The sequence below is a fragment of the Tachypleus tridentatus genome, chromosome 8 (genome assembly GCF_004210375.1).
Source record: "Tachypleus tridentatus isolate NWPU-2018 chromosome 8, ASM421037v1, whole genome shotgun sequence".
NCBI lineage: Eukaryota > Metazoa > Arthropoda > Merostomata > Xiphosura > Limulidae > Tachypleus > Tachypleus tridentatus.
In genome coordinates this window covers 40,290,043-40,303,490 of record NC_134832.1, presented here as the reverse complement: position 1 = coordinate 40,303,490, position 13,448 = coordinate 40,290,043, and the positions used below count along the sequence as shown (strand labels likewise).

Genomic DNA, 13,448 nt, shown 5'->3' with positions numbered 1-13,448 from the left:
GTTACTGTAAACCTTATGATGACTTTATGTTACCGTATGTACATATAATCTTACGAAGAATGAATATTATTTCAAACTTTCTGATAATAAAGATAGAGAAAACGCCGCAAAGGCAAATCAAAATGCATAAATCCTTTCAGTATGCTCTACACATTTTAAAAGACAACAAAATACTTTAGACTTTACTATAAACTCTGTGAAGGTTGAATGTAACTATATATATGTAATTATGTGTTTGTATTCTTATAAAGAATGAATATTACTTTGAATATTACTGTAAACTCCTGAAGTTAAATTATTATAATAAGCTCAAGCTAAAATGAAAGCATAACTAGCACGTTTTGAACGTAAAAACCATATGAATATTCTTGAAGACTTGTAATAGTCCAATTTATATTTATACAGAGAGAAAAAAGATGTCATTAGCACTTATTCAGTTGGGGATAAAGTATTTAATTTTACTGGCTTTATTTTTAAGATTTATGTACAAAACCGGCAATTTAAATAACGAATTATTCAGTTGTACAGCCTGGTTTTTAATTGTGTTCAAAAACTGAAAAACCTCTCTATATATAATTTCATCAGTTTTTAGAAGTCAACCTGTTTCTTTGATATAAAAACACGCACTCTTTAAACAAGCTTTCATGCTAAAAATAGCTTACTAAAAATGCCTATTTTTTGTTTCAATTCTAAAAATGACACTATTTTTTTAAAAACATAATTCAGATGAAACGTCTCTGTTCTTAATAAACAGCACATATTTTTCGGGACACCTCTTGTATTAGTAAATTAGATATACTAATTATTCGAACAAATAAGGCATTTAAAAACATAAATATAACCTGTCAAAATAGCACTTTTGAGTCGTATCATTCTGAGAAGTCGATAACACGATATATATTCAACCATAATCATGAATAACCTTTCACTCTCGAACAGCATGAAATTGGATTCAGTGGCAAAAGTAGACCTGTGGAGCAAATTTGTTGGGAGACGTAGATTTTATCGATTCAATAAGATAAGTATTTGCGCCCGTGGTTAGATTAAAAACTACCAAGTGTGTTTTTTTTTTAATTTAGACTAATCGTCTACATTGACAGTAGGCATAAAGATAAGAAATGAAAGCTTTCCTCCTCCCGGGAGCTCAGCCGTAAATCTGAGGGCTTATAACCCCCCAAATTGGTTTGAATACCAACGGTGGGTACAGCACGGATAGCCCATTGTATAGCTTTATGTTTAATAACAAACAAACAGCATGAAAGCCTTGAGATTAAAATGAAATCTGTACACTTGTATTCGTAGAGATTGATAATAATTTCCGATTTCACTTTGTCTATAAACAAAGTAACATAACGAAATTTGTTTGTTTGTACAAGCTTTGAATTGAGTATTTCATCTCAGAAACCACTTTTTATTTATTTTTATTTTTCTGAAGTTAAATGGAAGTTTTTCTCATTGAACTAGCTACTGTTAAGCTACTGATGAGAGGCGATGATCAGGAATGAGAGCTGGTATTTTGAATTACAGTTTGAGAATAAATCTTTACGAAAAAACATAAATAAAGTTTGGCCTAAAAAGTGAAATATTAAATTAAAAAGAATTAGGTGTAAGTGGTGTATTATATCACATTTGGAGCAAAGAAAAATGATGAATTTTCTTTCGGCATGAAAACAAGTAGATAACCTCAATATTTTTGTGCTTTGGATCTAATGTCATCAGAGATGATGAAAATAAATTTGACAGACTATAAGCACACGTTTTATACTAGATTAAGTATTTGATTTCTGTAGATACTTTCTTTAACAATTTACAGTAATTAATACTAGGAAAGTACAATGTCTCAATATTACTTTTTATGGCTAACTCACAATAGCTATAAATCAAACTGACAACTTTAAAGAGAGATAAAGAATTTGATAATTTTTTACATTGAGACCACAATAAATTATATGGATTTATAACTCACCAGCTCTGAGTCTTCATGATAATTATTGTAGCCTCCACTGCCGATATCCTGGAATACAATATTTTTGTTTTTCATTTTTGTTAATTAACATTTTATAAACTAGCAGCTACATACATATTGCCAACACTTTCTAGACCCAAACTACTTGAACTTTTAGAAATGTTGAAGATTTTTACTCTGAATAACAACAGCAATAATGGAGATTCTAATAATAACGATTCCGTAGTGATTATCCTAACTGAAAGTGGATGTTTTAAGAATATAAAAGAAAATGTGACGACAGAATTAAATCCGTTTATAAGAGCAAGAGGAAATATTCAGTACCGCGTTACTTGAAATTATGTTAGGCAGGACTAGAGTAAATTCATCTATGAGACTTTGGGCATGATCAAATACATCAATCGAAAGGGTTTGACCTTCTGAGTGCACTGTAACTGTAACACTGTAACTAGTTCTCAAATCGGTCAAGAGATGATGGAGCTATGAGCTAAAAGTTTGTACTTGGAGAAAAAAAAAAAGAAGGTAAAATAGTTTTTCAGAAAAATGAATTTAAACTTATTTAGCCTTCACCATTATTTACACGAATTTAATTGTGTGGCCATACAGTGATTAGTTGTGTAGCCATACAGTGATAATAAGTTAAATCATTTAACGGCCTGATACATTTGCGATATAATTAGATGTTCTAACTTTGTGTTACTTCCTAGAAACAAAACATAAATAAAAACATTACTGGTACTTGGGAAGGGTTGGTATGAAGTCACTGTTTTTTGGATGGAAATAAAATGGTATAAAACTTTAGCAATAGTAAAAATTAAACTACAAAAGTATTATTTCAGATTACAAACGAAGCTATATGTCAAAGATGTTAAAACCTGTATAGTAATATTTTGTATTTCTATGGTATTTTCTTATCACAGGAAGAGTTGAAAGATAGATGTTAAGATACGTATACACTATGTTCTCAATGAGACAAACTTTCCTACTAGCTCGGCATGGCCAGGTGGTTAAGGCACTCGACTCGTAATCTGATGGCCGCGGGTTCGAATTCCCGTCACACCAAACATGCTCGCCCTTTCAGCCGTGGGGGCATTATAATGTGACGGTCAATCTCACTATTTGTTGGTAAAAGAGTAGCCCAAGAGCTGGCGGTGGGTGGTGATGACTAGCTGTCTTACACTGCTAAATTAGGGATGGCTAGCGTAGATATCCCTTTGCGCGAAATTCAAAACAAATAAACTTTCCTACTTCATTTCTCAGTCAATTATTCCGCTTAACACGTTCTCCTCTGCCTCACATCCACTCGGTTGCTATCACGTATTTTCCGATTCCTTTGTATTTACGATGAAAAAACAATTTAGGCTAAGAGATTTAAAATCCAGTAGCAATGGTAACAAAATATTTCAAGTTCGACAGACGCTAACCTCTAATTGTGGAGAAAGTTAAAGCTGAATGAATTTATTGCAGATGGTTCTTACGTGTTTATGTTTCTGATTAACAGCCGTTACACTACCGCCTGTTAACACTAAAGTATGTTTTCTTACAAATTAACGAGCCTTTTTAAAACTTTCTGCACTAGAAGAATGGACAAAAATACAAAATCAGTAGGTAACACGTTCTGATAAATTTCCAGAATTTGTGAAACTTCCTGTTACATTCTAAATATGTGGTAAAAAATAAACACCAGTGCGTTTTTTGTTGTCGTTTTTTGTGGATATATCATTTACTACTATCACAATTTGATTTTTATGAATGTCTTCAAATCGCATTAAGTGCAAGAACAACGACAGTCTTAGAAGAAATGTGCCATGATGATTAATAATATCCATAGTTTGTCACTCCAAAAAAATCAAATAGACATCGAAGGGATAGAACTAAGAAACTGTTTCTTAACATTACTATTTTTACGGTGACTTTTCTCAGGCCAAGTCGTCATAGAATACTATTATATGGCTGATCATTTATTTCACTGTTAAGCAACAGTTGTGTAGCACCACTGTATGAAGGTATGCTACTTAGCAATAATGAATAAGCATTTTTCAGTTGTATGTAGAGCTGGAGCTACTTTAATTGGCGCCCTTGGTATAAATTATGGCTGAGCCCCTACTCACTTTGTAACCCCGAAAAGTTGACGCCGTGGGCAGCCAGCCGCCTGTTTGCCTATCCTTAACTGTGGTACTAGTTGAGTGATAGGGGATATGATATCGCAGGAAGATAAAAGGCTATTTTGGCGTTGAGCGAGATCGTTGGGGACAGATACGGTAAAAGCTAACTTAGCGCTGAGAATCAAAAAGTATCATCTGATTGTATAACGATAAGCTACTTCAGCGTTGAGTGACAGTCGCTCAGTACTAATATATTAACATGATGATACGAAGCTATATTACTGTTTAAAACTGGGAACTGAAATTAAAGGGAAGGAAACTTGACGGAATTACAGAAGAATGCTTATTTTATACTATATTTCTATCACATTCCTTTCCTAACAACTTAAATATTACACATACACACATATATTTTAACAGACAGTGGTGCTACCTAGCACCCACACTCACACACAGCTTGTTTTATCAAAACTACGACTGAAACAGCTCGTATGAATAACCATGTGAAATATCAGGTCAGAAGGACCTTCCCAACTAACCGTCTGCCTCCACACTCCAACTGTTGACTTTTCTTTTTATTCTCTGAGTCATGTTCGACTTATGAACTTTCTTATCAGTTGCAGGAGTAAATGAACTTTAGTGTGGCTCGTGCTTAGTTCACTTGTTTCTTTTTATATGGTATTTTATGCATGCACACGCTTCTTTGAATACGTTTGGATTAACACCACTGTATACATACTAACAAATGTATGCACACGTTTGAAGAGATTAAAATGTCTCCTTACTTGCAATATAGTGTTTTATGTATCACAGGCTTGTTAGAACATAGTTAGACTATTTGTCTTCGTTACTAATTCTGTATTTCATGTATACATATTTGAATTAATTTAGTTTAAGCATCTCTTTTTTATTATAAAATAAAAAATTCCGCATAAAATGTACTTTTATATACGACTGAGGATTTGCGTTTTACACCATTTGCTTCTACTTTCTTTATAATTCTTTCCACACAAGCATAACTGATTGAACCGAAAAAAAAATGCCTATATTAAACAATACTGTTGAAACTAAATTATTTCCAATGATAAACAGCTAGTAACTTTCCCCTTCTTACTTACAAACTGTATTGCAGAGACGGTTGGTATGTTTATTAAAATCTTTATTTAAAATAGGATACAAAAACAACATTTCGAGCTTCTTAGGTCATATTCAGGTTAACAAAGACAATTTGAGTTTCTCGTTATCATGAATTACTTCACCATTCGTGATGTGTAAGTCTGTCGGGTTTCTTTGTGTACTGTGTATCTGTTTAACTCCAGTATGTCTCAACTTACTTACATTATCCCATTGTTCATTGTACATGTTCGTGAAATGTTAACAAAACTAAGGAACTGCTGCATTAAATCAGAAATATAAGGGCTCATGCAACACGACATGAATCTAATCAACAGTAAAGAAGACATAGAAAAAAAGACCTGCCACAACAAAAAACTATTTCAAGTAAGGTGTCAACAACAGAAAAGATACCAACACGACGAACCATCAACCAATCTCATAATCAATAGATCCGACTGACAATTAAACTCTGAAGAGATACATCTGCTCAACAAAGGACTTAGCTTCGCAGTAACGCCAAGAAGTATTCCATCCATCAAAATGAAAGCATGTCTGGAAGAACTAGCTAAAAGACTAGTGCTCCATTCTACACAGACCGAAAACACCGCTCCCCCTCATCAGTGGCACAGTGGTATGTCTACGAACTCATACCGCTAGAAACCAAGTTTCGATACCCGTGGTGAGCAGAGCACAGATAGCCCATTGTGTAGCTTTGTGTTTACTTCCAAACAAACAGAAAATACCAACAAAATAACGAAAATAGCCACCGGAAAGAAGACAACATCAACACCAGTTTCAAACTGTCTTCGTTAACCTGAAGATGACCTAAGAAGGCTGAAATGTTGTTCTGTACTTTATCTTAATTAAAAATTTTAGTACCCACCCCAACCGTCTCTGCAATACAAATGAGTTTCTCGTCATCATAAAGTACCTATAAACTATCACTTTATTTTTTCTTTCCCAATATTGTCATCAAACAGATTACTTTAATTACAAGTTTAACGTAAAGTGTTTTGATCTTTATATCAAAAGGTTGTAAAGTTTATGAATGACATGGCTCTGATTTTGAAAGCTTCATTACTACTGAAATACCTACAAAAAGTATACTCGTTTCTTGGGACTAATACTTTCTAGATTTAAACTAAACTAATGTGCTTGAAACTCAAATATTTAAAATATGCACCTGCAACGTTACAAAAACAAGATATTTACTATAGAAAAGTTGGTAGATACATATCCTATGGTGTATTCACTAAGAGATGTTTCTAAACTTTTTAAATTATACAAACAACCTATTTTTAAAAGGTCCAACAAATTATAAACAGATCACTTCTGAGTTTACGGTATCAATCTACAGGCTAATAAAAACAACACAATACAGTTCTTTAAAAGTGTGCAGATAGCACAAGCAAACATGAATTAAGAGCACTTTGATAAGTAACCATACACTTAAGCTGGATGGAAGTGTTTAAGTTTACTTAAATAACCACTAGCCGGGAGTAAATACTGAGTTACACCCCTTACGTTTACTAGTAACCGTTTAAACAGCTTAGTTGCATTAAAGGATCAAATGCTAAGCGATCTCAATAGCCAGCATCTAAGTTTACTAAATTATGAATATTGAACCTGATAAGATGGCGTGGCTTCATTTATAGAGGTCAAGTAGCTCGGTTAAAGCAATTGTACATGCGATAGAGTTGTTGTAACGTAGTAATTTAAGGTGTAATGTTATAATACGAAATGTAAGAATCCACATCCCATTTTCTTGTCTTGATAACGCCCAGACAATGTGGGTGTTTTAATTTTTTCACACAATAATTAAAAATATAGACCTTAAACAGACCCTATAGGATTTATTTTCAATTCAGAATATGGTTTGTTAAATAGATACCGAATGATGAAACAAATATGTTATTCTCCATAGGTGTTTGAACAAAAAATGTAAAATTTTCTCAACTAATTTCTTCTGACTCCTTTAAGAAAATTCATATTTTATTATATCAAACACTCACTTAAGTTTCTCTGAAAGTGCTGTAAAGTAAGGTACTACAAAGTTATTTTTAATAATTTTTCAGTCTTGACAAATCCAATTTTATAGCCATTAAAAAACAAAATAGAGTAGGATAGACCCTCCCACCATGAGATCACCGCTGTCCTTGGATGATAGGGCTCTTGTTCATGAAGACACCCACTCTGAAGTGAGATGGCGTCACGATAGTTTTCTACGAGTAACTTTTATAGTTTTTAACACTCAACATTAATTTATATGTTAATATTTGCAAGGAACGTATATTAACATAACATAACATTAATATGAAAGTATGTTTTCATACGTTTTCTTTTTAGAAATGATAACGAGAAAGCAGGAAAATTGCAAACATGGAGAAATTAACACAAGAAAATATTTAGAAGAGAAAGATTCCAAAGATTACTGAGAAAAAAGACATTTCATGAAAGTTATACAAGATAAGAGTACTTCATGAAAAACTGTTGATTAAATTGAAGGAAACTACAAAACGTAAGGAAAAAAAACATTTCATGAAACGTTACTAACACTACTAAGAACACTGGGTATGATAATGTTACACCAGAGTCAAATATTGGACGTCATTGAGTATTGTGTTCTACTAAAATAGTAGATCATAACTCATTGTTTTAGCATGAAAAAAATCAAGGTTTCTAGCACATTTTTATTACCTACAGAGTTCATAATTTCTTTCTTAACAACGAATCAAACTACTTGCTTAAGAAGTTTAATTGATGATGATCAAGTATATGCAGAAAATGATACGGAGCTGAACCCCAGGTGTTGAATCAATACTCTTGTTGGATTACACCAGTGTGATTAAATCCTTAGCTATACCTTCATTTCTCTTGGACCAAACGTTTTACAATGTATTACGCCTGTAACAGGTTTTTTTCATACTTCCAATGAATAAATCTTATTCTAAGTCGGCCACATTCGTGTACTTTAACCTAGCCTACGTTTAAGTAAAATTAGTAACATTTATAGCAAGTTTTGTTGAAAAAAACAATAATCAATTTTATTATATTCACAACGGACAGTTCACTTAAAAAAAACATAATCTTCAAGCGTCTAGTAAGTATATGGGGTCGAGATGAACGACGGCTAAGTCTTGTACACGCTATTTACTAATAAACTAATTTGAAATATGTATGAGCAGTTTGTGAGTATATAACTAACGCAGAAGTACAAAAACAGCGACGAGAATTTGTTCCCATTACCGAGATCAGGTTTTCCATTACCAGTGTTACAGCTTGTGAGTGAGAGGAAATGTTGTTTTGTCACTTCCACTCATCTAATCTCTAACGTGACTTGCTAGGAACTTAGGACAGCATGTTTGTAGACAATATACGTTACATGGTCCAATACATGATATACACACACTATTTCAGCCCTCGAACTCTGACAAATAATAACATCAAAAAGGAAGGCCACAACTCGAATTTCAAAGACCTGGGTTTATTATGGTAAGCTCGTAAAGGCTAGGGTTTGGAGTACAGATTGTCATCTGTTGAAATTTCGATAAACTCCAAACAGGAGTTTATCAAAAACCATACTTTACTCACTATAACTAAATATTCAGACAGGTAAAAAAAACACTAATTTCTTAAGCAACAAGGAGTATAATAATTACGGAGAACATGTTCAATGTAATGGTTTTTGTATTAAACAAACATATCGAAGCGATCATCAGAAGGTTTTGTTAAGTTTTCTCTCTCCGAGTTTTATGGCTGGTCTTCTCCACAAGATTAACACCCATACATATATAGCTAAAGCGTCACATTTGACAAGAAGCAATACGTATTGTACGTGTACTCATTACTGAACACTATCAAAATCATCATGAAACAAAATATGCTATTGTAAACGTATATACAATGCTTAACACTAAATGCCAGTTTTTGAAGTAAACTGCACATGTTGAAGTCGAATATTATCACAAGTATAATTAAACTAAATAATACTTAAAAACTTAAAAGCTGTACTTATCTTAACCTGGACATGTATTCAACACTGAAAGCCATTATAAAGGAACTTAAGGTCAATAGTACGTTAACTTTGTGCTATATAAATCATAAAAGTCTTAAAATAACTGTACATATACTTAATACTGAATATGAAAAAAAAGTGTAGTTAAAGTAAAATCACTGAATGTCATAAAATCTATTATTTAACACAGGCAGAAGAAGCATAGGTTACCTGTAGGATTGTAATATATACGAAAGATGAAAATGCTAATTCTACATGGATCAAGGGGTGTGGTACCCAGAAAATGTGACATTGACATTCTTCAAATAGAGGAATTCGTAAAGTTCAGTTTAAAAATAACTATTATCTTCTGGGTATTAAATCCATTTAAAATATTTCTTAATTGACTGATTTACCCAAATGTCTTTGGTGAGTAAAGTCTTCTTAATATAAATCCATTTTTAAAATATTTCTTTATTGTTTAATCTATCCAGTTTCTTTTGTGGTGTAAAAGCTGACTGCTTTCTACCCATACCAGCCGATTTTACATATATAATCTACTTTACGTTGTGAAACCTTTAAATTATACAACTTACCTTCATAAGATTGTCCTAAATATTTTGGTTACATCATTTTATATTCACTCATATTTACCCTAGCTTCCTTCAATTTATTTTTACGTTTTCTTTATAAAGTTATTTAACTTTACTTTGTTAGCTCTTTCGCTTTCTTTTCTTAATATATCTCACCCGCTGTTCCTTTTTTTCTTCATAACTTAAATTTATCTTCCTCTCCCGGGTAGTTTCCTTTTACGTTGTAAGATTGTATTTTTCTTGTTTTCGTTAAATTATTCAAATTTCATTCTAAAGGTTGTCCCATCTTCATTTAAAATTACCTAATTTTCCTCTGAAAACGATTTAAGAGAGTATTTAATCATTTTCTCTCAAGGTTACTTAGTATTCCTGTAAAACAATCTACTCATGTTGATTTCGCTTCGAATTTTAATGTCCAGCTTATCGGCACATGGTGATTAATGATTAATATTTCATCTATGTTTCTTGCGGTTTAAATCTAAAATTATGTGACACTGAATTATGTGTCTTGCAATAGTGTAAGACTAAAATTTATCCATTTTTTATAATTCAGTCTCTCACGCATATGCAGTCCAGTCACATAACTTTTAACTGCCCATTATAAACATGACAACATTGACGATAATTTTTGGGGTTAACAATTCAAGTGGTATTCGACACTCGTGTTAAACTCACGCCTACCTTAAAGATTGTCAACATCATTAGTTTAACTACTAATATTAGTTAAATAAGATGAACATTTCAAACAGTCTAAAAATACCATTGCTTGGTATATTAATTGCTCGTATTACTTGTGTATTGCTATAGTTTCGAAACAAATTTAAAAAGTTGGTTAGTAAAACACACTAAATTGTTGAATTGGATTGGAAGATTGAAGAAAACTTAAAAATACTCTTTATTTGATTAACCTGAATATTACTGGATGAAGACTTGAAAATACTGGTTATTGATATACACTAAATATTTGAATATTGCTGTATGATTGATGAAGACATGAAAATGCTGGTTATTTGTTGAACACTGAAAATTTGAATGTTTCTGGGTGATTTATGAAGGTTTAATTTTTAACTGGTGTTTAGTAAATACTGAATGATAATGGATATTATGGTTAAGCTGAATATTACTGGATGTTTAATAGAGATTAAATCTAACCGAACGTTAGGTAAAGACTTAGTGTATTAAAGCTGTATTAATTTATCAGATATTAAGTTTAATTACTACAGTAGAAGTTGATTAATTGAATAATACGAATAATTATATTAATGTTGTAGCCCTGAACTACCAAGTACCCCAGGTCTACGCATTTGATAAATATGTGGTGAAGACTGTTGTGTTTTTTGGACAAGACTAAATATTGCTGTAAATCTGGCGAACGCTAAATAGTACAATATATTTGGTGACTGCTGATTACTGTTGCACATAAAAAAATAAATAAAGTTCATAGTAAATCTTAATAATACATTGTGGAGAATGAATATCATTATGTATTTAGATTACTGCAAACATTCTTATGAAAACTTAATGTCATTTTAAATGCACTGTACGTTTGGTAAAAAGTAAATATTATGATACACGTTAGGAAAGCTGTGCATTGCTATATATTCGGTATATAAACACCAGATGGTACAATATATATATATATGACGGGTATTTGAGAATGTTTATTAAAATTATATTTACATTTCAACTTTCACTTTACAGTTTTCTGAGCTCAGTGGTTTAACTGTGAACTCCTTTGAAGGATATCAAGTATTCATCTGTTTTTCTCCTTCCCTATGTCAATGACCTGAAAGGCTTTCTTTTTCTTTTCCTTAAATCCCTTCCCTTTAGTTCAATTTTCCTGGGGTTAACTAAGGCCTTAATACAGATAAATTAAGTGACTACTGTTTGTGTATAATTTTCGGTTGGGAGCACCAAGAGTAACGTGGACTTGACTGTGAATAGATTCACTGCACACACAGAGAACCATCAAACTTGGCCACATGGATGACTTAACTGTATTTGGTCGTAGACACAACCAACTGGGAAGTAATCAACGCTGCCATACCACGCACTAAGCGTCGCATACAAAACGGTTTCTGGCCAATCCAATCAATGGCGACGATTTACCAACGTTAGGCCTAGTGATAAATTTCGAGATTAAGTCAACACTACACACCTAGCGCCTGAAGAAAGAAATTCTTCCGGTTGAGCAACGCGAAGTTACTCTTCTACGGTACTTTTATCACGATCGTTGAGATTTTCTTTAAAAAGAATTAAAACTATTGACTTTTCTTCAAAAATACGTTTTAAATAAATCGTTTTACTCTTTCAGAGATAAAAGGTTAGATTACATTTTAAAAATGCTATAGTTCATAAAAAGTATAAACATAACATTTTTTGTCTTAATCGTAATTTTTAGTCATTTTAGTACAAACTACACGTTTAATTGCAATGTTAACTTGGAATGTAATTTAACATTTATTTGTTCAGTATATTTTATGAAAAACTCACTTGTTTACGTTTGTTAAGCGTTTTATACAATTTATACGTGTGGGTTTTAAAAAAGAAAGAAAACCTCACAATAAAAACTGAAAATAGTATCACGGTCGAGTTTCAAAATATTTATTACAAAATCGAAAACAAATTCTTCTGAACATTTGTAAGTATAAGAACAATCTGATTTATTTTAGAAAAGTTTTGCTTCCCAAAATTGGTTGGTGTTATAAGGAATAAGTCAATTACACTGTACTAAGTTTATCTACACTGAGTGCGAACGTTATGAAAGTTCTTTATTTAAGTAAAGGCATACTAATAAAACATTATCCAGTATTCAACATAAAGAGCTTAACAAGTAAAATTTTTCGTTGGGTTAAGTTCAACTTAAATAGACCATCTTATTCTCTTAAATGCTCCTATAACAACTGCATTTGTGTCAGAAAACTAGTGCAACAAACTCAGTATAACTAACGGGTCGTCAAAAGGAGCCCAAGATCCCTAATCAAGTTCTCTGTACGTGTTTACTTGTTCGTCAGGCTCACTATGTTTACAGCTCTATCTAACTCCCTGATTCCCAACTGTTCCAGACCTTTTATTGGAAAAAACTGAAAGAAACGTACGCATCAATGATTTAGAAGACTGGTAGAAACATGGATAAGTACAGAGAAGCAGGAGTAGTTAGTCCTAATATAGCGAAAAGGTATACAAATGTTATCAGGAATTACAAGAGAGAGAGAGAGAGAGAATATGTACAAAACAAAAGGAAAGCAAACAAAAAGGTGTGTCAGTTTTACAGCGTACATTAAGTGCGCAATAAAAAAATAAGAGGCGCAAACGTTTGTTAGGAATACGCCTGTTTCACAGCATACGTAAGTTAATAAAAAACAGGATAAAATGGACAAATTGTTGCAGAAATTGTGGTTTCAGAGTATACTTAAGTCAACAATAAAGATAAAAATTGAGATGATTTGATGGTTTGTTATAAGGAGAAAGGAAGAGTACGTGTTTTTAAGCACAAAGCTACACAAAGGTGTGCTATGCCCACCACGGGTATCAAAACTCGGTTTCTATTAAGATTAGCATGAGGTTTTTAAATTCACAACACAGACGAAAGAATTATTTTTACTGATACGTAGGGTCAGGCGTCGTCTTGTGGCTAGTATACTAGAGTGTGAACTTTTGGGTCTATGGTTCTC

General features: G+C 32.4%; 1 protein-coding gene across 32 annotated transcripts in view; it reads right to left on the bottom strand.

Moving 5' to 3' along the window:
• The window catches only part of LOC143222229 (uncharacterized), a 186,855-nt gene that overhangs the window by 86,272 nt on the left and 87,135 nt on the right, over positions 1-13,448 (bottom strand). For 25 of the 32 annotated variants that reach the window (XM_076448420.1, XM_076448421.1, XM_076448414.1 and 22 more), the window contains one exon: positions 1,967-2,014. The exons of the other annotated variants lie outside the window; for them this stretch is intronic. In XM_076448420.1, coding sequence (XP_076304535.1) covers positions 1,967-2,014 — 48 coding nt within the window. The remainder of the gene's footprint in view (positions 1-1,966; positions 2,015-13,448) is intronic. 32 annotated transcript variants of the gene reach the window in all.